Genomic DNA, 26990 nt, shown 5'->3' with positions numbered 1-26990 from the left:
TTCTTGCTCCTCGTAGAAGTCTGGGTTTACGCCTGTCAGTGGTATAGGCATAGGCTGTTCAAAGTCAACCAAACGCTATGCATTATGCTATACATTATAACTTCTCCCGACATGAAGGATACTACTACCATCTGTATCCTCCTGAAGCAACCCATCTACGACTGTTCCTTCATCTCACTCCGCTTCGGCCTCTGCGTCCTCGCACTCTCACACAGCACCCTCTTCCCCTTCTCCGCATCAACAACCCCATCATCCAACACCCTCCCAACCTGGAAATATTTCTTATGATTCCGGAAGAACCCCTCCCACCGATCAACCGTTTTCTCAACCGCAGTCCGAGCAAGACGCACCTCCTTCTCCCGTCGAATCTTCCTCTGCGCATTCGTAATACCCTCCTGCTCAACATCCTCCACAGGGACGAACATTTCCTCGGCACCGATGAGATCCGCCGTCAAGTCGTCCTTGAAACAGCCCGTCACGAAGGCGCGGGTTGCGTCGCGCCCGGTGAAGAAATTGTAGCTCCCGCCGGGTCCGTAGATAGCTGGATTCGCGGAGACGTCGAAGATGGAGCCGTTGACGGCGAGGTAGATGGGCAGATTTGGGTCGGAGCCATTGTAGAGGGAGAGTTCGGAGGGCGTCAGGTTAATTGGGCCGGTCTGGGAGGATTGGGGTGTTAGTAGTTGCTTGTGTAGGGTGGTTCTTGCGCCTGTGATGGCCGAGGGTCGGGTTGCAGAGAAGAAGTACCAAGTAGGTTTTCACGACGGGCCAACGAGTGAACCAGGGCCTGTAGCCCCAAAGTAGGGACTCAGAGTTCGTGATGTAGTAGGAGAGACCGCATGATGCGAGGATCAGTGTGGCTATAATGCGGATGATGTCGAGGGTGCTGATGCCGTGGCTTTCTTCCGCGTCGGCACGACGCTCCTGTCTGCGCTGTGTCTTTGATTCCGCATTCCGATTAGATCCTGCAGACGTTGCAGGCTGTCGCTGGCGAAGTTCCGACATGGCCGAGGGTGTGGTGGGAGGCGAATGGGGATGTTTGGGGGATTGAATTCTGCCCATTCGACAAGAGAGGTGTTCTGTTTGGGCGAGCGGATGAGGTCAGAATCCGCGGGCAACAACCATAAGGGAAGGATCTACAATGCATGCAAAACCAAATGCAACCTAAGGGGTTCAGAACTATTGTTCAATTGATACCAGCTATATGCTACAGAGTATCTGTTTTGAACCTGAGATTATGTTTCTCGGTTCAAATTCTCTCATTTGGATTCATTCAGTTCATCTTACTCGAGCCCCATGGCTCGAAGTCGACCTTTCCTCCCATCCTTTCAACACTGAAACATGATTTAAGTAGGTGTTTACTCAGTCGCATGATCTTCTTCGCGCTCCCAACTTCGTGAGAACACATCATTCAATGCCTCCTGGAATGTCCGACAATTCATGTCGATCAGGCCTTTTTTCTCCTTGGCCTCTGGGTTACGAATCACCGAGACGAGACAGAGATACCTTTGGAGAACGTCAGCATGGGACTAAGAAACGGTTAAGAGGGAAATCATACTTATTCATCTCCATGAGATGAAGCATCGTCTCGTCGTGCAGCACGACATGACTCTCAGCCTCTTGCATCTGATCTCCCTTATGCTTGCGAAGCGGGTGGTCCCAAGAGTACAGTTCAGAGATATCAACGATGACATCGATGTAATCAGAGCACATCTCGTAGGCTGCCATGTCGACTGGTCGTGTATCGGAAGCAATGTAAATCTTGCTCAGAACGTCGAACAGGTAGGTCTTTTCAAAGCCACAATTGTTCCCCAGGGTGGTGATGAGATTTTCGAGTGTCGAGAGGTTGGGGATCAGTTTTTGAATGACTTTACTAAAGGCTTCAAAAACGGAGTAATCGTAGATGGAGGTGAGGTAGAAGTGTACGGGTGCATTTTCGTACCCAGCATCGTTGAGTTCATCGGTGATGCGCTGGACAATATCTTGGTATGCATCATGTCGGTACTCCTCTGACAGTCCGTCCACCTTGTGGATAAACACCTCAACATTGATGCCAGGGTAGTACTGCTGGACGGTCAGGATGGTGCGATTCAGACGAGCTACCGAGTCTAGGTAATCATCCTGGGCGTCGATGACCCATACCAGGGCACCCAAGCTTCCAAAAATATCTTCGAGATCAAAGGATGGTTCAAGGTATTCAAGCTGGCCAGGGAAGTCCCAGACTTGGAAATCCATGAAAGAGCTGAGGACCAGTCAGTCATATTTTTCTCGACTTGGCGCGATCAACAATACTCACTGGATGGAATCTTTTTGAATGCGGGTGGTGGATTCGAGGAATAGAGTTTCATTGGGTGGCATTTTGTGAAAGACCACACTGGCGATGGATGACTTGCCACTCCTTGGATCACGTTAATATCTGACGCACCTAGGTGGAACTAGAACCAAGCAAGCTTCGGAATCCACACTTACCGGCGAAGTCCCATCAGGAGTAGACGTGGTTTTGCATCTCGAGGTTTGACACTGGGCTCCAAGATCGCTCTGGACTGGGCCGAGACAGCAGGATGAGTGGTTCCCTGTAAGATGTTCTCAAGACTTAGCTGGGCGGTGGTCTTGCTAGATTCACTACGATGCAGGAGACAAGGGTTTGACAACCGGCCCTTCTTGTTGAAATCCATGGACTGGGTTCTGCGAACATGCGGGAAGGCCATGTTGGACAGACAGGGAAGTGCATGGCTTGGGGGAGGGGGAGGGAGGGTGGGGGGTGAGTGAAGACGAGGGATACCACGAGGGAATAAACAAAAACATCGGATGTCGACGAGCACAGCAGAGTGGTGAGACAGCAACGACGGTTGACCACCATGGCCACTCCAGGTCGACGACTAAGCGACCCCAAGAAGGATTGAACAGCCGTCAACGAGGATAGATATTACTCGCCGAGTACTTTCCTCTACACACGAAACTATCACAGCCTTCGCATGATAAGCTTGCATGCAAGAATCCTGGCCATCCAGGAAGCAGAAAGCATGACATGCATGGAAGCAATCGACCATCATTCTTTTTCACCGATAGCTAGATGGTACTCGGAACCAAGCGTCCCTTGTCTCACCAAAGGTAAGGACCAGGCGCGAAAACCGAGAGCCATCCGGGACAGTTCAGCCACATCGCAGGGTGGAAAAGGCTTCAAACGACGAAAGGAGGACACGGATGCCGCGCAGATCAATACGAAAAAGAGATATCTCTTACCTCCATGGGCATATAGGTGGTCAAAGACCAGACCTTGGAAACTTCTGAGAGCGTGTCAGCCATTGTGCATCTAATTCAGCCAGGGTAAAACATACAAGCGTGACAGACGACCACAGTCACCGAGAAGAGACAGCGAAGAAAAAAGCCAGTCGCAAACAGGGGAATGCGCGCATCCGCGGATACTTGGACTGGGCCAGGTTGTGGTGGTACGGGGGTCACGGACAGCGGCAGTCAGACTTGCGGCATCCTCCCTCTGCGGGGCAGGTCGATTCAGTAGAGGAGACAGGAGCTAGAACAATGTCGTCGTCACACAGCTGGTAGAGTAGGAAATTGGCCAAGTATCTTAGTCGACAAGGTAGAGTTGAGGATGTTGCACTGCAGAGGGGAAGGTGAGGAAAGGCGGAGAGCTGCTGGGGGATCCGCGTTATCGCCTTATCGTTATCGGCCTAGCGCGATGCCGACGATAAGGGGCGATAAGGGGAGATAAGACGCTCCTCGGAGTTGACTAGCGCCAGCCACATGCTATGGAAGACCTCATTATTGCTTTATTGACAAATCGAACAACTTTTATCTTGTTTAACAGACTCAAGGATAACACTAGTGATGGCCATGCTTATGGACCCTGTTAAGGCCTTGTTGATGGCCTAAATACTCGCTGATGCGGTGCTTCCCCAGCTCTTCCTCGTCCTCGATCTCAAAGGCAGGCCATTCCTCCCAGCCATCCTCCCAGATACTGGCCAACTTTTTGGTCTTAGCCTCTCGACTAAGCTTCTTGTTCTTCATAACCTTCTCCCACTGCCGCATATCCTGATCACTCAGCAGACAGTCGTCCAGAAGGGCCGAGATCGCAGCTTGATCGATTCCCTCGCCAATGAACACAAGCTCTTGGCGCCGATCTCCCCAGGGGCCCTGGAAGTCGTTTTGAATCGACTTGATGACATCTTCATCTTCCGGCCAGGCTTCATCAGGTACTTCGGCGAACCAAGGACCTCCACAGCCAACGGTCAGCATACCGCCGGCTTGACTCCACTCGCCGAATTGGAATGGCCGAGTAGGTAGCCAGAAGAAGCCCTTGGAGCGCAATACAGGTCCAAAAGCAGGGTGTTGGCGTTTGTTCTTCAGGATGTCCTCGGGGTCTGGTTGATCAAAGTCTTGCATGGAGTCAGAGTCGGTATCCATCTCGTCATCATCTTGCTCGTCACCATCCGCATCTTCCTCCATATCGTCGCCTTCCTGTTCTTCCTCTACTTCATTGTTCTGCAAGAGGATGAACTTGTCGTGGAGGAGGGAGAACAGACGACGCGGGTGAAAGGGCCGCCGGGCAGAGTATACAAAGTTATTAATTCCGTACCTGGCGCGCTGTTAGCTCTTGAATCTATCCTCACTTTGAGCTGGGTAGAAAACATACTCTAGAGACTCTGGCTTGGGAGCCATTCGCTCCCCATTCCCGGTCTGTTGGACTGTCATCTCATGCAAGCTACGAAGCCAACCTGCGCCAGAGGCAGCTCGCACAAAATCGAATCTATTCGTTGCAACGATCTCACGCACGTCGACCTGAGAGTAGCTGGACATGAGAACCTTAGCATCTGGATTGAGTAACTTGATCAATTGAGAGATCTTGTCCCGTCTCGCCTGATCAACGGTTTCAATCTTGTTGATGATAAGGACGTCCGCAAACTCGATCTGATCCACCATGAGATCCGAGATTGTGCGTTCATCCTCGGGGACGATCTCATAATTTCCGTAACGATCAGATAGGAACTCAGTGGTGTCAAAGTTTGAGAGCAGGTTGAAGGCGTCGATGACAGTCACTGTAGTATCGAGACGAGCCAATGTGTGTAGACCGCCCATTTCGACGCTACAGACAATCAGATTGGAAGGAACGAACGTCAAGTCAACATAGCACTTACATTTCCTTTAAGACCTTCTTTGTGTCTTCATCTGTGTCCGCAATCTGGTCCTCAGCCTCCAGCATGGCAGCACTGAACTCTGCGGTAAATGTCTCGGCGACCTGCATCGGCTCACTAATGCCGGTGCTCTCAATGATGACATATTCAATCCCATTTTGCTTTGTGAGACGTGCTAACTCGGAAAGAAGATCGCCACGGAGGGTACAGCAGATACAACCGTTCTGTAGCTGGATGAGTTTCTCAGTCGTCTGAGAGACCTTGTGGTTCTTGATAAGGGCGGCATCGATGTTGAGCCTGACATTGGACAGGAGAATCAGTATGGTTTAATTGCATGCCAGCAATGAATTACTTACTGACTCATGTCATTCACAATGACAGCAATGCGCAAGCCATGATCGGGTGACTTGAGAATGTGTTTCAACAAAGTAGTCTTTCCGCTTCCCTGAGCAAAGAGGTCAGTGCTTCTTGAGTCGTTCTCTCTGTTTGTTAAGAGCAGCCTACTAGGAATCCCGAGAGCAATGTTACTGGCAGCTGCTTGGCCTTAGGCTCGTCCTGCATCGATGTTTGGACATGATATGCCATGGACTCTCGACCCGAATCAATGACCATCTTAGCTTTGGGAATATAATTGAATTGCAAAGGGAAAAGGACTCGTGAAAACGAGCAAGCATAAATTCTAAACTCAAAGCACCTTGCGAGCAACACTGTTTATCTATCTCAGTTCACCGTCTCCAAGTTCCTCAATTGCCGCGTGGGTGTGGTGGTCGTTCTTGAGCCATATACATACTCATACCAGTCTCTTAAGGCTAATGGGTAATTGAAGAACTCAGAACTAACCAATGAAGCTTCAGTTGCCCCATGGTGCTGATAAATGGCGTTCTCTGTATGGCTGGCCGTGATAGCCACAAAGGTACCCGTCTCGCGCTGTTGACTTTCACGGTCCTCATTCGAAAAGGACGGGATAGTAATAAAGCTTGGAAGGGCATTTTATTGGCCAGATAAGAGGATCATGCTCTCTTTGGTCATTCAAGGAGTAGGGTGTTTGAAGAATGGTGTCTCATATGTTCAAAAATCATGAAGCCGCTGTAAGTCAGGTTGGATGGCATATCAAAAGCGCGACATAGGATATTGAATTTCTGGGCGTAAATAGCACACATCAATGCGATCGTTCTTATTTCAGATGCCCGAGACAGAGATTAGATCGAGTCCAGCACGGCTAAGCCAACTGTGACCTATCCGTGGAAACTAATGGACACCTAGTTCGGGTTCTCTTTGTTTACCGCCCTCCATGTATATGGCGAAAGAACCCTTCGAACTGCTTGAAACCATGATATAGTCCAAATAAAATGGTAATTGATTCCTCCAAGGAAAAAAGTACAACTCACTTTCTCATTTTCTCCCGACAGACACCTTAGAAAAATCGTGTCCATCGATCACCATATCTTCTTAACCACATAAGATGATTTGGGATACCACTTACGATATCCGCTTTGTGAAGCCATCTCCCATACTGTGGGATAGATTTTCCCATCCCCGGGGATATTATTTGGAAGGAAATCAAAATAGGCCCCGGACTTTTCGAAGCCCACCTTAGCGGAGGAATTAGTTGCTTGCAGGGAAGCCCCCGAATTCCCAAACGATCATCTACCACCAGTTCAAACCTTGGAAGGAATGAGCTAACACACAAAATCCTGACACGCAAGCTGATCTGAGAGCACTTAATAGAGTTCACTCCACCAGTTCCACGGACCACTAAAGCTGTAGGATTGAGGAGACGCAGCTTAGAGAGGTCACACTAAACCTAGGATGGGCCAGAATTCCAAAATCCTCTAAACGTCTGCGCTTGCGCTATAACCCATAGGATTGGCTGATCTAAACGGCGAATACTTTACCCTGCAGACAATACATCAGGCAAAACGAATCAGTTCAGAACTGGTCTTTGCGAGTAAGCAAATATTAATAATCCGAAATTCAAATTCCATTTCTAGCACTAGCGTTTCTTTTTCATCCCGAAACTCCTAGAAACTGTATATAATGATCAGTCCGCCCCCACACTGGCCATGGTCGGCATTCGGTTTCATTGGCGGGCCGATGAGCACCAGATCCGTCGATGCATGAAGAAGTGTCGCCAAGTATAAAAGGCATACCAGAATAGTACATCGTCTATGTCATTATACGTCTAGGAAGAGCCGTTTTAATAGAAAACAACATCCTGCCAAGCCATTCAAACAAACCTTGACCACCTGATATCCCCAAAACAGCCTAATTCCGTGGTCAGCCAACCATCTACGCCAATCGAACTCTAGCTTTCTCCGCAACGTCACAGCGAAGCTCACCTCATTATCCCCTTTACCTTGTTCCCTTCACCTGCTCATCCCCTCAATCCACCACTCAACAAAGATGGACACCACAATCTGGACCAACCCCCTCAGTACCATTGGCCTCGCAACCCTCACCTACCTCACCTACAAACTCACCTGCCAAGCAATAATCTACCTCCTCCCCGGCCAATTATCCCGCTACAACCGGCCCGGCACAAACTGGGCCCTCGTAACCGGCGCCACAGATGGAATCGGCTTCGGCTTCAGCCAAGAGCTCTGCGCCCGCGGCTTCAACGTGATTCTGCACGGGCGCAATGGCGAGAAACTCGCGCAGCGCGCTGCAGAGCTCAGCGCCGCATTTCCAGAGCGCAAGACTGGCGTCTTGGTTCTGGATGTGGTGGGGATAGACGACGCTGTTGACGGCGTTGCGCAGCAAGTGCGCAAGATTATCGGTGGACAGGGCAGATTGAGTGTGCTGGTTAATAATGTTGGTGGTGAGACGAGGCCGTCCGTTACACTTGATGAATTGGCATTCGCCGATGTGGACGCGACGATTGATAGGAATGCGCGGTTCATGGCGCAAATCACGCGGGTGTTACTCCCGCTTTTATCGGAGGGGGAGGGGCGATCAGGACTTGTTTTGAATGTCTCGTCCCTTTCTCAGTATGGGCTGCCGTATATCAGCGTTTACTCTGCGACCAAGGGGTTCGTGGACTCGTTTACGCGGGCTCTGGAGGCGGAATGTAGCGCTGAGGGGCGCGGCGTGGATGTGATGGGTTTGCGAGTTGGTCAAGTAAAGACTCCGGGGTATGATGTGGATAGTAACCTGTTTGTTCCGTTGCCACGGCCCATGGCAAAGGCAGCCCTGGACCGGGTGGGGTGTGGCAAGGTGATTGTGTGGGCGTATTTCTGGCACTGGTTGCAGGGCCTTTCATTCGAGATTATGCCGCGGTCGGTGTTGATGCGTATAACAACCCAGAAGCTCAAGGCCATCAAGAAGGAAGAGGAGGAGAGGAAGAAGAAGGCGAAGAGGCAATGAGATAAGACTTGAAAACAGCAATTCTAGTAGTAGCGGTCTTTCCCAGATTTACACAATCCTCAACACACATTCATCGCCCCCCATTATATCTGTACGGACAAGAGAAAAAACACACAAGACTAGAGACAATAGAAAAAGCACAGGTATACAGTAACAATAGTCTAGAAGCCGGCGGCAGCGCGGGCCTCGTCGTTAGGGCCATGCAGACCAGCACCCAGGTTCGCGACACACTCGCTCTGCCAATTCATGGGTGTGAACTTGTCGACAATCTCCTTGAAGGCGTCCAATGTGCAGAAGGTGTCGTCACCGGGAAGGTGGTTCTCAGCCTTAGCAGCGCAGCCAGGAATGCGCACGGGGCGGTCGTTATAGCGAATACGGACGTAGTGCTTGCGAAGGGCATCACGGGTCTCCTCGGCGAAAGATGTCACAGGGGCACGAGCAGTCTCGGAGGGAGCCAGTTGCTTAGATGCCGACTTGCCACCACCAAGAAGAGACGAAAGGACACCAGGCTTCTTAGCGGTGACGGGTGGGTTGGAGAATTCCTCAAGCGTATTACCAGCATGGATAGCATTGCTAGGAGGCTGGGAAAAGAGCTCAATGGCAATCGAGGAAGTGAAGGGCGGCCAAGACTCATCTTGGAAACCGCCAACGCTGGACAAGATAGCTGCAAGGGTGGTATCGTGGCATCCGCTCATGGCAAACTTGATGGACTTGCCAGCCTCAGGAACTCCAGATCCAGATGCAGAGCTCTCACTACGCCAGCCACCATCCACAGCTGTGCTGACCATACGGTCGACAACATCGCCCATCAAAGCGCCGATACCGAGCTTGCGATACTCGCTGCTCTCGTTATAACCAGCAAACCATTCTTCAACTGCAATGCGATCCAAAATCGCACGGCCCTTCTTGTCGTAGAACTCCGAAGGGAGCCTAGTAGCCGGGCCATGCGCATCAGTAGCGTTGATAGTGTCCATAATACCCGAGAGACGGGGGTGAGCATCCACAGCCACCCTGGGGGATGTCTCGGGCATATACTTGGACCAGAGTTTGTCCAGGTAGTCCATTTGTTCAGAGTTGTTCCCTGTAGAACATAATCAGTGGGTCGTGACCATGATACTTTAAACCAATTAGCTTACATCTAGTCGCAGCACGATCGGCAAAGAGGCGAGCAAGCTGTCGGAACCGGCGACAGTTGCCCTCATTAGGGAAAAGCGTCTCCTCGGTCACAGAGCGAGCGACGATGACGGGCGGAGGGAAATCTTGCGTGCGTGCACTGGTAGGATACATGCCCCAGAAGGCCTGCTGCAGGGACTCCAGAGCACGGGGAATCGGCGTGGCGCGCAGGTACATGTCCTCCGTATCGGACTTGATCTTGGGCATAAAGCCGAGCTGGTCGATGTATAAATGGCGCAGACGCGTGCCAAGCGCATAGGTCGTCTCGCGACCTTTGTCGGTGAGTTCACCGTGCGTACTATAAGATGACCAGTTAGACTGGTCTCGTCGGGCTAGGGCCTTGAAGTAACGAACCACATGGCCTCAATTTCATCCCCAGGTCCTGTAGCGACAATTGCCTCGTCATTATCACCAAAGGCCTCCATCTTCCGCCGCCATTGGAACCCGTTCCATGAGGAGAGGTCCTGGTTGCCAGCAGCCATCTGAACCATGCGTCTCGCGACGCCGCAATAGGGCCAGTCTATGCCCGGCGCATCAGTCAGTTGTTCGATTATAAGGTCGCGCCAACAATATCAAGTAACGGAGGGACGACATACATGGGCTCAGGCCTGTCTTCACAGCGCATTAGCAACTATTCATCGTATAGCGAGTAGCTCGGCCCATGACGCAGGGGACATACATTTTGAAATCGCGAAGAAACAGGCGTACGCTCGCCTACACCATATATCAGCCTCTATCCAATCTCCAGCAAGCCATACTTATGCAACATGTAAGTCCAATATGGCCCAGGTCAACCCATACCATGACGCAAGAACTGCCGAGGGTTGGACAGTTAGCTAGCTACCCCAGCTCTGGTCCGCGGACTGGGTTATAGATCGCCCAACTCACCACTTGTACCAATTGCAGCTTCAGGCCCTTTGGATACAGGCGCTGCAGCTCCTCGGGGGAGTACGCCTCGCGGGGGATAAGGGTCGTCATTGCCGTCCGTCGAATGCGTCGGAGACTCGGGGAGAAGGGGACAATCGGAGTTCCTGGCGATGGTCCAGGCGATGACACACACGCCCGGTGGATCGTGGGGCGGTGAGAGGCGCTTAATGGCGTGTTGGTGTGGGGGGTTGAGGTGCATCTACAATTCTGTAGCTGAGCATATTGTCCCTTAATTGTTAATATCAGATCGTTGAAAATGGCTACAGTTTACGTAGTTATAGCCCTGTCATACACTTGTTCCTCACATTGCGTAGAAGATGTGATATATTTTGCTTTTCTGGCGTAACGGCCCCATCCCGTGCCGAGGTCCCGAAGACACAAGGAGTACTGGCGAAGTGATCAACATCCATGTCTAGACACATTACGATAGACCATAGAGGAGCTGAGATTTGATTATAGAACACTTTCTTTTCTGCAGATTTGCACAGTCCACGAGGTATACATAATCTATATACAATATCCATAGTGCGGTCTCCCACAGCCGAGGCCTTTCACTCCTCGTAGTCACTCGTCTCCCACCCAGCCTCACTCTCACTGGCACTCCACACGGAGTGTGCTGGTATTTCAGGCTCAGGTTTGGCCTCAGCACCATTCTTCTCCTCATCGGCCCCCGTAGCAACCACAGCCACAGCCGCAGCCACGGCGACACCCTTCTTACTCGCGAACTTTCTATTCTTCTTCGCCTTGCGAGTTTCGTCCGCCTCGCGGATGGCTTGCTTAGCGATCTCCGCTTGCCGGTTGGTATCTCTCTCCAAAAGTTCAACGAGTCTCTCAACGGCAGGGGCATACGCTTGAGCCAGAGCGAGGTCGCCAACCTTCACGCGCATGTAGTCCATCGCCGCGGCGACGGGTACGTTCACACCTGGGATGAGATCGCTGCGCGGCAAAGCGGGGCGATCAGGTAACGGGAAGTAAATGTCATCGAGGAGGTTTGCGGCAGACTGGAAGCTAGCTGGCTGCTCCTCAGGCTCGTCAAGGGGAATATCAGGGTCGACAGGCTCCTTGTCCGCGGCGCCGGCTATCTTCTCGGAAGTACTAGAAGACGTCAGTTCGCCATCCCTGCTGGTGCCTGCATTTTGGTCGACAGTCGCGATCTTCTGATACCGTTGACTGAAATGGGTAAGGAAGATCGAGCGGGCACCCATGCGGCGGCCGACTTCGAGGGCTTCGGCCGCGGTGGAGTGACGCTTCGCAAGAGCCGAGCCGACCATGTCGTTCTGGAAGGTGGCTTCGTGAATGAGCACGGTCGAGTCGCGACCAATGGAGGCAAACTTGTCCGAAGGTCGGCAGTCGCCAGAGTAAGAGACCTTGAAGCCATCGGGGAAGACGATGGACACGGCGAGGGCGCCCTTGCAGTGTTTCACGCGAGTAGTGAGGATGTGATCCAAGCCGAGGGCAGACTTGAGGAGTGGTGTGAGAGGCGAAGACTCATCCTTGAAGTCGAGTATCGTTCTTTCACCCCGTTGAATTCCATAGGGACCGTTGCCGCAGCGAGTGTGCCGGTAGCTGAATCTGGTTATGATGGAAGACCCTGCTGGATCAGGGTGCGCACAAAGGGGAATCAGCTTGTCGAACCCAAAGTCCTCCACCGCGGCATACTCTTCCAACCAGGCAATCATCATCTCATCAGAAACCACAGCCAGGCGCTTCTCCTGGAGGATCTTGGCAAGATCACTCTCCGGCTCGCTCGGCTTAGACTCTGTACCGTAATTCTCCTGATACCAGGCCCTGATCACAGACGCAGTTCCGAGATGGTGGTCGGCGTGAAGGTGGCTAATCCAGATCATGCGCAGGTTCTGCAAGATCTCACGAGCCTTCTCATAACCGAAAACACGTTTGATCTGTCCAAGGGTGTTCTCACCACAGTCCAAGAGATAATAACCATATCCAGGCACGTGGAGTAGTGTCGCAGAAACGTTGCGGTACTTGGAAGGGGAAGACGACCCCGTACCAAGAGCAACAATCTCCGCATCGGCGCCAGGAAGGTCCTTACGCATCTCAGCTAGTTGCTTTTGGAAGGATGGCTTTTGGACACGGGTACGAATGACCTCCATTCGAGTCTCCACAGAGCGTGGAATTTGGAAGACAGTCTTGGCAGTATTCAACGGTTTCACGACCTCGGTTTCGTTGAAGCCATATTGCGGCTCCATATCGATAATAAGTCCAGGCTTAAGAGGCTCGAATGGTGAGTCCTCCAGCGAGATACGGGAATTACTTTGAGCCTGCGGTACAGCCACATTGTCATGAACCGGAATCGGGTAATTCCCGCCTCTCAGACGAGCAAGTCGAATAGCAGCCCCAGCAGCACTGTTGAATGACAGGTAGTTGGGGCAATAATCCACACTAGACACGGTATGCTTGACATGAGGCATGCGTGCAACGAACTCTCGAAGCTTGGGATGCTCGCCCACACCCGGTCCCAGGATCCAGATGATTACTTTGAGCTCGGTCATCACAGAAGGGGAATTCCACTCGGGCCGATTGACCAGATCCTCGACATACTCCGGTGATGGCAGGTCAATGACGGCAAGACCTTTACCACGTCGGAGCGCGCCCAGAACCATGTCAGGGGTCACCGTTTTGCCATCTGGCGTCTGGATGGTCTCTCCCCTCGTCAATCGAGCGAAGTCCGGTCCTTCAGGGATACCAAGAGCCTTGGCCTTGGCGGGTTCAAACTTTCCTCTGATATCGTGACTCCGAATGATGTAAGAGACAGCCTCCTTCGAAGGAGAGGTAGGTGGTAGAGAAGTCACCGTGGCACCGGGCCAAGGCTTCCGAACAAGTACCTTGATGTCAGGCAAAGGCTTATCGTCACCGGGGACGGGGCCCTTGTAGGGCTCGATGTCCTTGGTCTCCGCATTGCGTATGAAGAGAGCCGCAGGCAGTTTCACCTCCGCCAAGGGGGTCTCAATAAGCGCATCTATCTTCCAGTCCGAATCGAACATGTCCGAGACAATGGACTGTCTCAGCATCTGGTTGTGAGCCTTCTGATCAAACTCTGCCTGATCAGTCTCCTGGAACTCATCCAGGCTTCGCTTCCGCGGGCTTTGTGAACGCGTCAGACTCGAAGCATCGTTCGGCTGAGGCTTGAGAGGCAGTGCCCAAACTTTGATGTTCGTATCAACGAAGGTAGGCGTCTCGAATGGATCCTCCTTGTCGAAAGCAATCTGCTTTGCGATGCTCGCCGAGTCATACTCCTTCATGTAGATCGGCATGCCCGTGCGGAAAACAAAGCGCCGAGCCGTCGCCATGGTGTGCATTAGATTCGTAGCTCCGTGGACAGTCACGTTGACTTTCCTCATATCTTCCGCGCCAGAGGACGGCTTGTTCTTGTTCTTGGCCTGCATGCCTGTAGCCTTGCGATCTGCCTTTTTCCTATTCTCTTCCTCCATGGCATCATTTGAAGATTTCAGCGCATCCGCCTGGGTCAAGATGACACCAATCATGCCTCCGGTATTAGCCCATTCTGTCCGACCCGTCACGAACATATGGCCAATGGAAGCAAGCTTATGAGATCTCTCCGTACACGCGCGCTGTGTTCCCTCTGCAAGTTGACCGAACAGGTAACGCTTGTCGGGAAAGTGTAGGCCGACGACCGTGCCGGGGGTATCGGCCGTCGGGGTCGTGATAATCTCAAACCACGCCTTCATCGGGGGTATACCGCTCAAGTCGAGCCGAACGTTTTTGGTATCGGGGTTCTCAAGGTTCGAGGGATCGCAAATCACGTATCTCTCGTCAGTCACTCCAGATTGCGGAGTATACGGAAGGAGGCACGTGTCTGAGTCGATATGCGGGTTTGGGGGCTCCTCCGTGGGACGCTTTCGAATGCGGGCCTTGGAGCGTTTGAAAGACGATCCTTGGGGTTTGAAAAGGTGTGCCGAGGCTGACGATGGGCGCGGAGATTTCAAGGGCTGTCGATCGATGCTGGTCCTGCGAAATCCAGCTGTGAAAAGAACGGTCGTTGAGACTGAAGTTCGAGGAAACGCGCGCGAGGCGACAGCGCGAGAAACCGCGGCAAAGAGGTTACCGCGGGCACTGAGGGAAGCCAATTTGGCTGGGGAATAGAGACAATAAGGAAGAAATCAGCATAGATTCACCGTATGAGAAGGCGGGACGAAGGAGAGAACATGATGCGGAGCGAAGCTACCGAACCGAACTTTTTTTGAGGTGTGGAGATCCGGGCTGCGTCACGCCCGCCTGAGTCAACCATCGCAGAATCAGAGTTGGGTTGAGCAACACGACTGAACTTGAGATCTATTATCAATTTTAATTTACGTGGCTGGGGTATAGTTTACGAGAAATTGAGAAACAGAAATGAGAGAGTAGTTATAATCAATTTTCAGATCTTATTTCGCTGTTCCATCATAGGAACAGAGTAATCGCTACCAAAATTTCCACCCAAAAAGCCCATAGCCCAGCCCGGTAGATACATGAGAAACGAATGAAAGAGCGCCGTAAAACTCCCGAGGGGACATCTGAGAACTCCAGCCCGATCACTCGCAAGATGTAGCTAGACAGTTCGGCGTAGATGTATCACCCAGACATGTAAGAGAAGAAACACAAAAGAGGAACGGGTGATGCTAGTACATGAATAGACAGATATACAAAGAAAAATGGGACCAGAAAGGTAGGACGCTAAATGGGGAATCACTGGAGGTGCGAAGTGGCTAAGGACACCCGCTCAAAGGCGGCATGCATGCTCTGGCAGAGCAATCTCAAACGGTTCTTGTCGGCGGCAGTGACCTCGTTGGGGTTCTCCACGGCCAGCTCGTAGCTGGAGGAGGCCTTCTCGGTCGGGATGCCGTCAAAGACAAGTGCGTCATCAGCGGGGGTGAAAGTGGCAGGAGACTCAGCGAAGAGGTCCGACTCAGTGTTAGCAGGGAAGCTGACATCAGACTTCCGAGTCAGGGCATCCAGGTCGGGAATCTCAGGCAGGTCAAGAACGGGGGCCTCATTCTTCTCGCTCGACAGGGGGGTGGACGACTTGCCACACAGAGCCTCAATGTCGAGCTCGGGGCCTGCGGGAACCTCAAGGACTGCGAAGACGGAAGCGTTGCCGTAGTTCATGTCGATACCCGAGTTCCAACCGTTGCTGGTCATCATGGAGGCGTCCATGCTGGGGTTGGGAACCATAGCCATGTTGACCTGGGGGTTCTGCTGCATGTGGAACTCCTGAGGGCGAGGAGCGCTGGCCTCTTTGGGAATGGCGGCCGGCACGGTAGGATGGGGAGCGGCCTGCTGGTGCTGGATTTGCTGCTGAGGCTGCTGAGGAGCGGACATCTGAGATGGGAGGGTGTCGGGCATGTCGTTCAGGAAGTTGGCGAAGTGGGGAGAGCCCAGAAGCATGCGTGCCAAGTCGTTAAGGCGGGCATTCTCCTCGTAGAGAGCACGGTTTTCAAGGCGCAGCTCGTGAGTCTCGTTAGTGCGGGATGCGATCTCAGTCTCGAGTTGACCAATATACTCTGCGGGAAGACGATGGTTAGCTAACGGGAATCTCATATTCGAATCTAGGTTGACTGATTCATACCCTTGCGACGGGAGCGGAAAGCACGAGCAGACACCTTGTTCCGTAGTTGGCGACGCTCCTTGCTGCTGAGCTTCTTGCCCTCCTCACTAGCAAGAAGACGCTCATCCTCATCCATGTCAGCCTCGTCCTTCTTGGCCTTGGCCATGTGCGGTAGGACCGAGGAAGGCGTGGGCGAGGCCTCACCCGAGGCAACGGCATTTGCACGCATCTGCTGGAGCAGGCGTGAGATACGCTCTTCGACAACGGGATCGGGTTGACGCGTGCCTCGGGTAGCGGCAGCATTAGGAACCTCCTCCACACGACGCTGTTGCATCTGTTGCTGACGAAGCATATCCTGCTTCTGTTGCTGGGCCTTGGCCATTGCAGCCTGCTGCTGATGCATGCCAGGGTACATGCGGCCGACCTGGGTGGACGGACCGGCCTGAGCCAGCTCATGGCCGCCGAGCGCGTTGGGGTCGACATATTGGTTCTTGCCAGCGCCAGCCTGGAAGATGTATGGGGCGTTGTTCACACCGTCCGACTCAAGGTCCATGTCGGATGGGTTGCGAGTCGGAGCAGTGTTGAAATCAAAGGTGGTGTCTTCGCGCTTCATTTGTCCAGCAAAGACATCTCCATTCATCGGGTAACCCTGGCCGTTGGTAAAGTTCATCTGGGGAACCTGGTTGTAGGTCATGGACAAGGCACCGGGAGGCAGACCGGTCTGCTGGCGGTGCTCTTCGTAGTGGTGGCTAGGGGCGGGAAAGGCGAGAGGTGATTGTCCACTGGAAGCGAAGCTGGTGCTGCGCATATCACTGGCGCTGTATTCGGTGCCGGCGACGGACGGCTGGCTGGCAAGCGCGACCTTGGGGCGGGCGGCTTCGGCGGAAGTGTAGGCGAGTTGATCGAAGTTGATAAAGGAGTCGAGGTCTTGGTCGTAAGTGTTCATCTGCATCGGTGAGGCCGTGGCGTGCATAGGGTGTTCTGCGAGAGTGGCCATGATGTGTAGGTGTTGGTCCCTGACCCCTTTCAGTATCGGATATTGGGAGGGGGCAGGTTATATAAGAATAGGGGGGTGGATGAAAAGAAGCGAGAGGACAGCGAGTGTGGTTCTAGATGGGAGGGAATCAAATCGATCAAAAGTTCGGGTTTGAATATTGGGCCTTGGATGGAGAAGGGGAGGAGGGGATGAGATAAAGTGGAAATCAGGAGAGGAGAGCCAAAAGGGCCCCCCCCAAAAGGCCCCAAAGGGCCGAACAAGCCAGAAAGGCTTGCGCGTCCTCCAGGCTGACTCAGCGGGGCTGTCTGCTCCGCGCCAGTGATTGGCTCAGTTGCCACCCGTTCTGAAACGGTTGTTGTTTACTCCGGTATCCTTTCCCTCCCCTGTAGAGTCGTCCATTATTGATCTTTGAATGTATAGAATGGTTATAGTATGTTCAGTAGTATAGTTTCAGATTCGAAATCCGCTTCTGTTTCTATCCAGTATCTATTGTAGGCATATCCTTTTGAACTATTGAATTATTGAACTATTGATATCTGATTGCACAGGTAACTTTTCCGTATTGTACGTGACCGAATCTCTAACTATAATTGGCAAGTGGGGGCCTCCAGTGCAGGAACCATTCACTTTGGTTGGTCTAACCAGCAGCGAATTTCCAAGATTATCATGCATTTTTTATTATTAGAGAACCCATCGTATGGTTCGTTCCACCACCTTGACGAAGTCAGTACATGACGCGGGTGGCTGTGTCTGTTTGTCGCCTACATGTTCTGGATTACCGCATTTAGCCAAGAGGCATTCCTCGTTGACAGCGGGGGTCTGGCAGAGGAATGCAGAACCCGCCATGAACATCATTTTTGATCGGGTATCAGGACTGCTAGAATCGTCGTACACAAGAGCGGTACTAGACGTACTTACAAAGGTTACTTGCTAGGACCCCGATCTTCAGCCAGACTAAACAGACGAATTCGACGCCAAACTAGGCTATCTCAGCACTAGAGGCCAACGGGGCTGCATCCAGCGCGTTGAATGGTGGCCACCAGCCGTAAAAGTCCACTTGGCCCGATCAACACGGCTGATAGGCCGCTAGTGATAGAGTGAAAGACTCCCTCAGAAAAGCTTCGGATAACTGAGGTTGTGCACAAACTTCGGTCACTGATCATCCAAGCCAGCCTCGGCTTCTATCCTCCATTGCATCATGATAACGAGTCAACAATACGCACCACGATCGGATTAGATGCGAAACAAAAAGACCTATCCATGGAACGAGGCTGAGGCGCTGGGCGTCGAGCCTCCCAAGTCCGAGTAAATCGAAGGGAGGGCTAGAATCTCCTGCTCGGCAAAACCGCGGAAGATTAGTCGTATCGGATCGCCTCAGCCATCGTCTCAGCAAAGTGGACGTAGACGAGGCAAAGACTAGAAATAAAGTTTTTCTGGCTTGAGAACGAGGAAGATCCCTAACTTCGCTATCGCATCAATTCATCTCAGCCGGAAACTGTAGTCCGAAAAATAGCCTTCTTCACCATTTTGCGATCGTCTTTTTTTTGGCGCCGGCCGACTTCCGTTTCACGTGATGTCAGAGCTATACCATATCTGGCTAGCCCAGCCGAGTTTAATTGCAAAGCCGAGTCTCCTTCCTTCGCTTCTTCGGGTTTACGACCCTCTTTCACTACGCCTTGCGGATTTATTGATTCTCGCAACTCCATCCTTTGTCCTCCGTGCTAGTGAGTCGTGACTCAAGGATTTAGTGGTGGCAAGGACAAACTCAATCGCGCTGCTTGGAGAATTCGAACTTCAACGTCGGCGGGATAGCTGGTCCTCTGTTTTGGCGGACCGGGTTAAATTATAGCCGCGTGTGCCTGGACTCAAGGAGTGGATCACGGACCGAGAAACTTTGTTCTCAGACGAACGAGACCAGCCGGGGTTGACCCCTTTTCTAGCAAAGATCACCTAGGGCTGAGACGAGCCAGGCGAGTTGATTATGCGTTTTGTGTTTGACCTCGTGTGAAGCTGAGGCTGAGCCAGAAGGTTTTTTGTCTGCGCCTCGATGCCACATGTGCTTTGCTATACCGTGTTCCATTCATTCTATGTCCGTACAACATCATCTCTGCATCTTTTCCGTCTTCATCATTGTAAAAATAGATCCGCCGCCCACGAGGCAATGAGGCCCTGTAGCACCAGTCCGGCATCAATAATTGAGGCGATCATCAGCACTCTAACAGCCGCTTAGAGACCTTGAAGATTCAAGCTGGGGTTTGGCTCCATCCCCATTCCTTCCAGAACACTCGTGACTGCACAACAAGAACAATTATTGGCTCCGGCGTGGAGGACTCCTTCCTGAACGGGTGCCGAACTCGGCATCATGGAAATCCTAAGCTGGTTCTGGTGGATCCCGTGTAGGGCTTCGGCACGCAGTTCCCTCCACTTTCCAATCGTCAAGTTTCCCGTCTGCCATGTGCGAATCATAGCGGGAGTATCAACTAGCCATACTTTGGAATATTCGCGCTATTAATAATGATATTTACCAAGGATCAATTAGTCCGAGAACCCGTCAAAGAAATATGGAATCATTCTAGCTACATTCCATGGCTACGCTGAAACGCATCTTGCGCACACCATCCCAATGTTGACCTACGGTCCAGAGACTCCAGACGAGTCCAGATCATTTTTGACCCTGTGCCTGTAGTCTGGTTACGTGACGACGACTTCTACAAGCCCCGCCGCGTCCCTGATCGCCCGGCTTTTACAGAGACCCTCAAGACCCTTGACCGAGTCTACTTCAAGGCCTCGAAGGACATTGCAAGTGTGGTTCTCTGATGACAATGGAGGACCGGTTAAGATCCCGCCAAACCAAGGATCGAGAGTTGGGAACCGTTTGATTACGGTCCCATATATCGATTTCGCATCCGAGATCTAGATCTCATTGCAACTCCGATCAGATACTACCCGTGAAAATTCTATCGGTGAAGACCTTGCTAAGGCCTCGAACATCTAATGAATTGTCTGTCTAGAACGGTCTATGAATTCTTTTAACCGGTGATCTCAAAGCCGGTCTAGGAATGATTGAGCTTTACGTGTTTATTCATAGTAGATAGCGGAGACAGTATCTAGAGATGACTTCGGGAAACGTCTAGACTCGCTCTGAATTACAGAACTGCTTATGCAAAGTAATGCTCTGAAACTTCTAACTACCTGTGCTGCCTCATTTATCTCAGCACGATCAACTGGGCCATGGAAATCTCGAGGCAGCTCAACATGATGGACACGGTTGTTGGTGCTGAGGTCGACAATGCCCTCAAACAGGCGAGGTGTGTATTCAATGTACCAGATCAGGAACACCTGAGGAGGAATAAAGGGCGGAGATCGACCGTTGTGCTCTGCATCGAGTATGTACAAAATAATGTTTACCATGATTTAACTGCTGCTAGCTAGGATACACGAGAGATGAATGTCAACTTACACCGTAATATTGCCTTGATAATGCAGCCAGTTCTGGTATATTGTTCTATACGATCAAGACCAACTTCAAGAGTAGACTCTTGTTATGAAGTGATCAAAATCTCTTAGCGACTCGACAAGAACGGCCCAGTTACCCAGTTATTGGCCACAACCTTATCTGGGGTCCACTCAAAGAATTCCCTGTTGATAACGCATTTACTACTCGTATTAGGGATTATTGGTTTACCTGAGTGAGGTGCTGAACGAATTCCTTTGGCATTGACGATTCAATTCTAAGTCAGCGTTCTACCCCTTCCGATCAGAAATGAGCTGACACGTCAAAGGCTTTGGTGAAGAAGTACAGCGCTAAGCCTCTCGCATAGTACTGTGCCTTTGTCTAGTCGCCCTAGAACGCGTACACTCAGGTAAATTTAAATCACATTCTTTTATTTCCTACCCATTATTCTATCTACTTCGAGTTCCAAGCTCCTAACATACATCTCTCCAGGTGTTCATGTACATGCGCAACCCCGAGAACAATAGCCCGGATTCCAACCATTACAGCTCCCCAGTCGACGTCATGGTCATTGTGGACCTGTGCAAGATGGGGTTCGAAAAGATCATTCGTTGCCTCTTGGGTCGGATCAGTCCTCTACTGCTATCGGCTCTCAAGTGCCGCACCGACGCACCAATCCTGTCGAGCCTGAATACGATCATCGCCTGCAAAAGAACCTCTAGGACTACCACGAAGCCCTACCATGTGATTCAGCCCGAAGGTGCCTCATTCACTGTCAAGGTTTGTCTTGTGGAGTGGGAGAAGCGGTGCTTCCGTGTTGGTTTCAATTGGAGAGAAGGTTAATATGCCAAGCCCGCACCAGATGAAAGATTGAGAAGTGATAGAAATCCAAGAACATGGAATGCAACCAAGGCCACAATTCGAGAACCGTTCTTCAGTGCTTACAAGAACACTTTGGGTGCCGCACCTTCTTTCGCCAACCCATACAGCGTTCGCGATCCAACATAGACCGCACTATTCACGGCCGAGAAATCGTGACAAGGATAACAGTGTTAACTGCATGACTGCCAGCTGTAACTCCAACGCGGTTGAAATCAATAACGAACGGAGAACTTGCACTCTTCTTAGTGGCCCTCCCTAAGAGCCTCTCGTCATTCCAGGGAACTGTAATTGCGAGGAAGAAAATACCTCCCAGGAAGAGGATCACAATTCTCCAGACGATATCCTTAACAGCCTTGAGGATATCTTTGCTTGGATTGCGCGACTCTCCAGCCGTAAGACCGATCATCTCAGTTCCACTGTACCGAAGACCCGCAAACACGAAGATCTCGAATACACCCTTCACTCCATCTGCAAAGGGTCCTGGATCATGATAATACTTAAATCCAATATTTTGGCCTCCGATGACACCAGTAGAGATTAGGATTGAACAAAGGAAGAAGGCTAGAATAGCGATGACCTTGACGAGTGCTAGCCAGAACTCTCCTTCGCCAAATGCCCAAACTCCAAGAAAAGCAAATGACATGAACACAACCCTAAGGGCAACCATCCTCAGTGACGTGATGGTGACATCTCATGGGAATAACTTACCAGAATACCAGCACCTATCACCACGGAGGCAGGTCAGTTCCCAGTAGGTTAGAACCAGCCCAAGGTTATGTTGGAATCCTAGTATCAGCATGTCGAAGCTACAATCATATTCTAGAATTGATACACACTGTACCCGGCCATGATGATACCAGCCCATAGAAGGAAATAGTTCCACCAGAGCGAATCCCAAGGCTGGATCAATGAATCTGGCAGAATAGTGGGTGAAGGATCCAGAGACGGCAATAAAAGATCCCAGTTCACCAAGTGACCGAATTACAAACCAAAGTGGAAGACCAACGATTGAAAAGCAGATAAGAAGACCGGCGGGGCCTGCAGTCGAAAGGCCAGTTCCCATTCCCATGAAGTATCCCGGTCCTATAGCACCGCCAATAGCCATCATGACCTATGAATTCAGAAAGATTTGCATTCCCATTAATGGCTACCAATTTTTGTATGGACCGAGTCACGTACAAGGTGTCTTCGAGAAAGAGTCCGGTACAACTGACCATATCCAACCTCGCGGACCTCGGTTTCTTCGGTCGATTTTACATCGTCTTTATTGTCGGGAAGGTCTGAAGTGCCTGGTTTCTTGAGCTCCCTTCTTCTGATTCGCTTGAGGTTCACTTTTGAGTAGAGAAATGGGGAGGTATTGGGCTTCTTTTAAGACATAGGGTCTCTCCTATCTCGCGCTTTTATCATGACTGGTTATACGTTTAGGGTTGATAAAAACTATAAAACATTGTGGGGTTGACTCGGCTCATCAACCTGGCTCACAACGGGCATTGAAATAGACATAACAAACTCGTCAACCACATTGACCAATTGCCGTTTCCATGATGGATTCTTGCTCTGATGTATAGTATTCTATTGGACTAATCTAACCTTATCTTTCCTCGCGTTTTCTTGATAACTGGAGAGGGCCAGGTCATTTCAGCCAAACTGTCAAAAGCCCCATTTAACTCGCCCAACTTTGTGGTACGGATGAAAGTGGAATGGGAGTACCCTCAATTTCCACGACGGATTAAAATGTTCAATTGCCCTTGAAATGTGCCAGCATTATGACACAGAACCAGTCTATTTTCTCAATGATGAGCCCTTGATTTATGGGAGATTATCCGAGTAGTCTCGTGTTTATGCAACAAGCCAGTGGCCTGAATGGGGCCAGTCAGCGATTTCCTATTCAACCTACCACGAGTACATAGTTGCGTTCTGCTAGCGGTCTTGGATGTCATGAGAAGTAAGTATTTATGAAGGATATGAAGGATATGAAAGATTTTATTCAGGATTAGAGAGTTAAATAGGAGTAACTACCGTTTTTGTCGATCCTCAAACGAATAGCGAGAGGTACCCCGTAGGGAGGCCAAGGTTCGCATTCCTACTCTCCTTCATAAACTCATTCCCAAACTCACAAATCCTGTACATGAATTTCAGTTGGGTGTAATAGGCGTACAATCAATGTACTCGATATATAGTCTAATAGCTCAAGCAATCATTCTCTCCTATAGCGATAGCGGCATCGAAAGAGTATATATCTGGTTTGGCTGCAGCGCCCTTCCAGCAGCTATCCTCCCTTCTAACCAGTCCAATCCAAAAATAAATCAGTGCCACGGAGACTGACCAACCACATTGGCTGCTGTGGCTGCCCACCAGATGCCCCGCCCTCGTAGCCAGCCCCCTTCCTGCCCCACTCCACCGACGTAACTGGAGGGCACAACCCGTCAGCTCCTTCAGCTTCTTCAGCTTCTTCAGCTTTGTTCAACCCACGACCTACAATCAATTTCCTCAATCCTCCCGATCCCTCATCCCTTCCTGCCTCTCTCTCCAAAACGGTCTCTGGCCCACCCGATATCGAAATGGCGCCCCATGAAGGCATGGTCCACCTGAAAGAATACGACATCAAAGACAGCAATGTGGAGCTCATTGGATCCGATCTCGACCATCGTGTCAAGTACAATTCCGGCGCGACCGAACCCGCGTGGAACAATGGACAGATCGGCCAAGAAGCGGGATTCTTCATCTGGCGCATTGAAAACTTCGAAGTTATCCCTTGGCCGAAGGAGCGATATGGCGAATTCTACGACGGGGACAGCTTTATCGTGCTGCACTCATACAAGGTCGGAAAGCAACAGGGTGAGGAGAGATTAGCCCATGGTATATTCTTCTGGCTAGGCAGTAAGACTACACAGGATGAGGCCGGGACTGCTGCCTACAAGACAGTCGAGCTAGATGAGTTCTTACACGGCGCTGCCACTCAACATCGCGAGACACAAGCGCAGCCTTCCGACGAATTTCTATCCCTATTCCGTCACTACCAGATCCGGTCCGGTGGTGTGCGTTCTGGGTTTACCCATGTCGAGCCAGAAGGGCCGAAGGAGATTCTCACTCTTCTCCGCATCTTCAAGGACCCCGGTGGTGGCCGTACGATTATTGTACACGAGGTGGAACCTACATGGCAGAGTCTTGACGAGAAGGACGTCTTTGTTCTGGACAAGGGTGAAAAGATCTGGGTCTGGCAGGGCAAGAGCTGCAGTCCAATGGAAAAAGCCAAGGCAGCGCAGGTGGTGAATGACGTGACTCTAGCAAAGCACATTGACGTGGAAGTTCTCTCGCAACTGGAATCCCGATCGAAGATCATTGTCGATCTACTGGGAGGCAAGGAGGTGCAGCAACATACATTCCAAGCGCCTCGACCTGGGTCATTCGCGAAGAGATCCGTTGGGGTTGATACCAGTGCTCTCCCTCGTAAACTGTTCCGTCTCAGCGATGCCTCTGGCCAATTGTCTTTTGATCTTGTGAAGGATGGCGGTCGGATCAACCAGTCGGACTTTGACGGCAACGACGTCTTCCTTTATGACGTTGGCAACAGACTTTGGGTCTGGCAGGGCCTCGGCGCCAGTGAGCGCGAAAAGGCGCACTGGCTCAAAGTTGCCCAATATTATGTCCGTCGACTTCAAGCAAGCCAAGAGGACTCCGAGGCATACCTTACTCCAATTGCGAAGGTAGTTGAAGGTCACGAAAGTCCAGCATTTATGAAGGCCATTGAGGTGTAGGTACGTACATATATTTTCTTTCATATATTTTTCTAGAAATCAACCACCAAATACACTTCAAACCAACCAAGCCCCTCCATTCGTAGCCACAGTTGACCCGGTCACAAAATAGTCCTTCATCAGATACAAGTACGCTTCAGCCGTATCTTCTGGATAGCCAATGTCGTTTGTAAGAGACTGTCGGGTATATTTTTCGATCGCACCATCCTTCATTTCCCGAGGAAGTCGATCCGTCAATTCTGTCAAAATGAATCCAGGCGAAACGGCGTTGACGCGGATAGGCCCCAGCGTGATAGCCAGGCCCTTCATCAGACCTTCCACCGATCCTGCGACAGCTGGTGCCAGCCAAATCGATGGCTTCTTGCTTTGGGTCCCGGTAGTCAAAGTAATCGACGAGCTCTTGCTCGATACCATGTACTTGGGCGCGTATTTCCCGACCGCCATTGCGCCAAAAAGTCGAACAGTAAGATACGCGTCGAGATCGCTGAAAGAGGCTTCTGCCAGTGGTACCATCGGAGGGACGTTGCCAGCGGTGAAAACAATGTGGTCAATTGGCGAGATTTCGGCGGCATATTTGAGTAGCTCTTCGATGGTTGTGTCTAGTTTGTCTTTGATGGAGAGATCGGCAACGTAGCTGCGTACTACTGATGATGCTCTGGCCGGATTACCATGACGAAGGCTCTCAGCTGCTTGGGCCACTCTTTCCTCGGACGATGATGTGATAGTCACATTTGCGCCGTCTGCGAGAGCTTGTTTGGCGACCGCGAAGCCAATGCCCGATGTACCACCAATTAGCAGTATGTTTTTGTTTGCGATTCGGGAGGCCATGATCAAGATTAATCAATCTGAAGGCGATTGCTGAATCTTACACTTAATCCCTAGTGGGTGGACTCCCTTTTATACAAATTTACAATATACGTTAATTCATGGCCATGAGGCCCTTCGTCCGCCCGTCGCGTTCTTTTGGTCCGGCTATTCGGCCGGACTGCTCGCATCAAGGGCCAGCGACGGACGAACACATCTCAACTCCCTCAAGAGAGCACACAAGTACTGCACTGCCTTCCTGATCATGATCAGAGGAGACGAGTTTGGGGGAGGAACGTGTTAGGCTAGCTCAGCCCAAAGCGCATGCCCTGGTCAGCCTAGAGTCCAAGGCACGATAATGTATCCCGTGATACCACATAGCGCGCTCGAGCGCCAGATTATTAGCTATTCAGTTCAAGGTCCATTGAAAACATACCGAGACTTTGCAAGTATTCCACCTCTTGTCACTGCCAACGCGATAAGCGCCTAGATAAGTATTTAATGGCGTCATCTTAGGCTGCGATTTGTATCGTCCATCTCATCATACTTGGCATTAAATTGCATATCGGCCAAGGTTTCCGCTGAGAAAGCTTGCTATAATATACATTATGGTTTGTTACCTGTGCTCCTTGGCGTGTACATATTTTCGTGAGCGTCCCTAGACTGTCTTGAGTTGAATAGTGTTCTATCGTTATCATTATTAACACGAAGCCTATGCTAGACATGGACGACATGGACTCAACATCTAAGAACTAAAATAACAAAAATAACGTAATAAGAAAAAATAATTCAAAGATCCCTCACGCGGCAATCCAGCTGCCAATCGTGCGGGGGTGATGAATTTGTTAATTGGGCTTCGGAGCACGCAATGCAAGACCCTGATGAAACCAGCAGGACAACTTAATTCAAAGTCAAATGC

At 51.0% G+C, this 26990-nt stretch overlaps 11 protein-coding genes across 11 annotated transcripts; 3 read left to right on the top strand and 8 right to left on the bottom strand.

Moving 5' to 3' along the window:
* Positions 1-155: 155 nt before the first annotated feature.
* N7458_007181 (putative heme/steroid binding domain protein) lies at positions 156-1002 on the bottom strand (the record flags this gene model as incomplete). Its single annotated transcript, XM_056910563.1, has 2 exons — positions 156-656; positions 745-1002. 2 exons carry the CDS (start codon positions 1000-1002, stop codon positions 156-158), a joined length of 759 nt encoding a protein of 252 aa, XP_056766267.1.
* A 353-nt stretch (positions 1003-1355) lies between these two features.
* On the bottom strand, positions 1356-2705 carry N7458_007180 (GTR/RAG family Ras-related GTP-binding protein; the record flags this gene model as incomplete). Its single annotated transcript, XM_056910562.1, has 4 exons — positions 1356-1503; positions 1556-2239; positions 2294-2395; positions 2467-2705. The coding sequence occupies 4 exons, from the start codon at positions 2703-2705 to the stop codon at positions 1356-1358; spliced, it is 1173 nt and encodes a 390-aa protein (XP_056766266.1).
* A 1132-nt stretch (positions 2706-3837) lies between these two features.
* N7458_007179 (uncharacterized protein) lies at positions 3838-5759 on the bottom strand (the record flags this gene model as incomplete). The annotated part of the gene is made up of 5 exons (XM_056910561.1): positions 3838-4591; positions 4649-5098; positions 5151-5444; positions 5504-5592; positions 5652-5759. The coding sequence occupies 5 exons, from the start codon at positions 5757-5759 to the stop codon at positions 3838-3840; spliced, it is 1695 nt and encodes a 564-aa protein (XP_056766265.1).
* A 1791-nt stretch (positions 5760-7550) lies between these two features.
* On the top strand, positions 7551-8510 carry N7458_007178 (putative short chain dehydrogenase/reductase; the record flags this gene model as incomplete). Its single annotated transcript, XM_056910560.1, has 1 exon — positions 7551-8510. One exon carries the CDS (start codon positions 7551-7553, stop codon positions 8508-8510), a length of 960 nt encoding a protein of 319 aa, XP_056766264.1.
* Positions 8511-8671: 161 nt separating this feature from the next.
* N7458_007177 (putative acid phosphatase) lies at positions 8672-10661 on the bottom strand (the record flags this gene model as incomplete). The annotated part of the gene is made up of 7 exons (XM_056910559.1): positions 8672-9591; positions 9647-9981; positions 10038-10203; positions 10280-10295; positions 10363-10397; positions 10485-10497; positions 10572-10661. 7 exons carry the CDS (start codon positions 10659-10661, stop codon positions 8672-8674), a joined length of 1575 nt encoding a protein of 524 aa, XP_056766263.1.
* Positions 10662-11161: 500 nt separating this feature from the next.
* Positions 11162-14320, bottom strand: N7458_007176 (ribonuclease Z; the record flags this gene model as incomplete). Its single annotated transcript, XM_056910558.1, has 1 exon — positions 11162-14320. The coding sequence occupies one exon, from the start codon at positions 14318-14320 to the stop codon at positions 11162-11164; it is 3159 nt and encodes a 1052-aa protein (XP_056766262.1).
* A 997-nt stretch (positions 14321-15317) lies between these two features.
* Positions 15318-17173, bottom strand: N7458_007175 (bZIP transcription factor; the record flags this gene model as incomplete). The annotated part of the gene is made up of 2 exons (XM_056910557.1): positions 15318-16132; positions 16198-17173. 2 exons carry the CDS (start codon positions 17171-17173, stop codon positions 15318-15320), a joined length of 1791 nt encoding a protein of 596 aa, XP_056766261.1.
* A 3958-nt stretch (positions 17174-21131) lies between these two features.
* On the top strand, positions 21132-21470 carry N7458_007174 (copper amine oxidase; the record flags this gene model as incomplete). The annotated part of the gene is made up of 1 exon (XM_056910556.1): positions 21132-21470. One exon carries the CDS (start codon positions 21132-21134, stop codon positions 21468-21470), a length of 339 nt encoding a protein of 112 aa, XP_056766260.1.
* A 175-nt stretch (positions 21471-21645) lies between these two features.
* Positions 21646-22176, bottom strand: N7458_007173 (General amino acid permease AGP3; the record flags this gene model as incomplete). The annotated part of the gene is made up of 1 exon (XM_056910555.1): positions 21646-22176. The coding sequence occupies one exon, from the start codon at positions 22174-22176 to the stop codon at positions 21646-21648; it is 531 nt and encodes a 176-aa protein (XP_056766259.1).
* A 1894-nt stretch (positions 22177-24070) lies between these two features.
* Positions 24071-25267, top strand: N7458_007172 (gelsolin family protein; the record flags this gene model as incomplete). Its single annotated transcript, XM_056910554.1, has 1 exon — positions 24071-25267. One exon carries the CDS (start codon positions 24071-24073, stop codon positions 25265-25267), a length of 1197 nt encoding a protein of 398 aa, XP_056766258.1.
* Positions 25268-25324: 57 nt separating this feature from the next.
* On the bottom strand, positions 25325-26095 carry N7458_007171 (SDR family NAD(P)-dependent oxidoreductase; the record flags this gene model as incomplete). Its single annotated transcript, XM_056910553.1, has 1 exon — positions 25325-26095. One exon carries the CDS (start codon positions 26093-26095, stop codon positions 25325-25327), a length of 771 nt encoding a protein of 256 aa, XP_056766257.1.
* Between the last annotated feature and the right edge of the window lie 895 nt (positions 26096-26990).

The sequence above is a fragment of the Penicillium daleae genome, assembly GCF_028827525.1.
Source record: "Penicillium daleae strain IBT 16125 chromosome Unknown utg000006l_segment0_segment0, whole genome shotgun sequence".
NCBI classification, from domain to species: Eukaryota; Fungi; Ascomycota; class Eurotiomycetes; order Eurotiales; family Aspergillaceae; genus Penicillium; species Penicillium daleae.
Note: the sequence above shows the minus strand (reverse complement) of the source record. Positions and strands in the feature narration are given on the sequence as shown.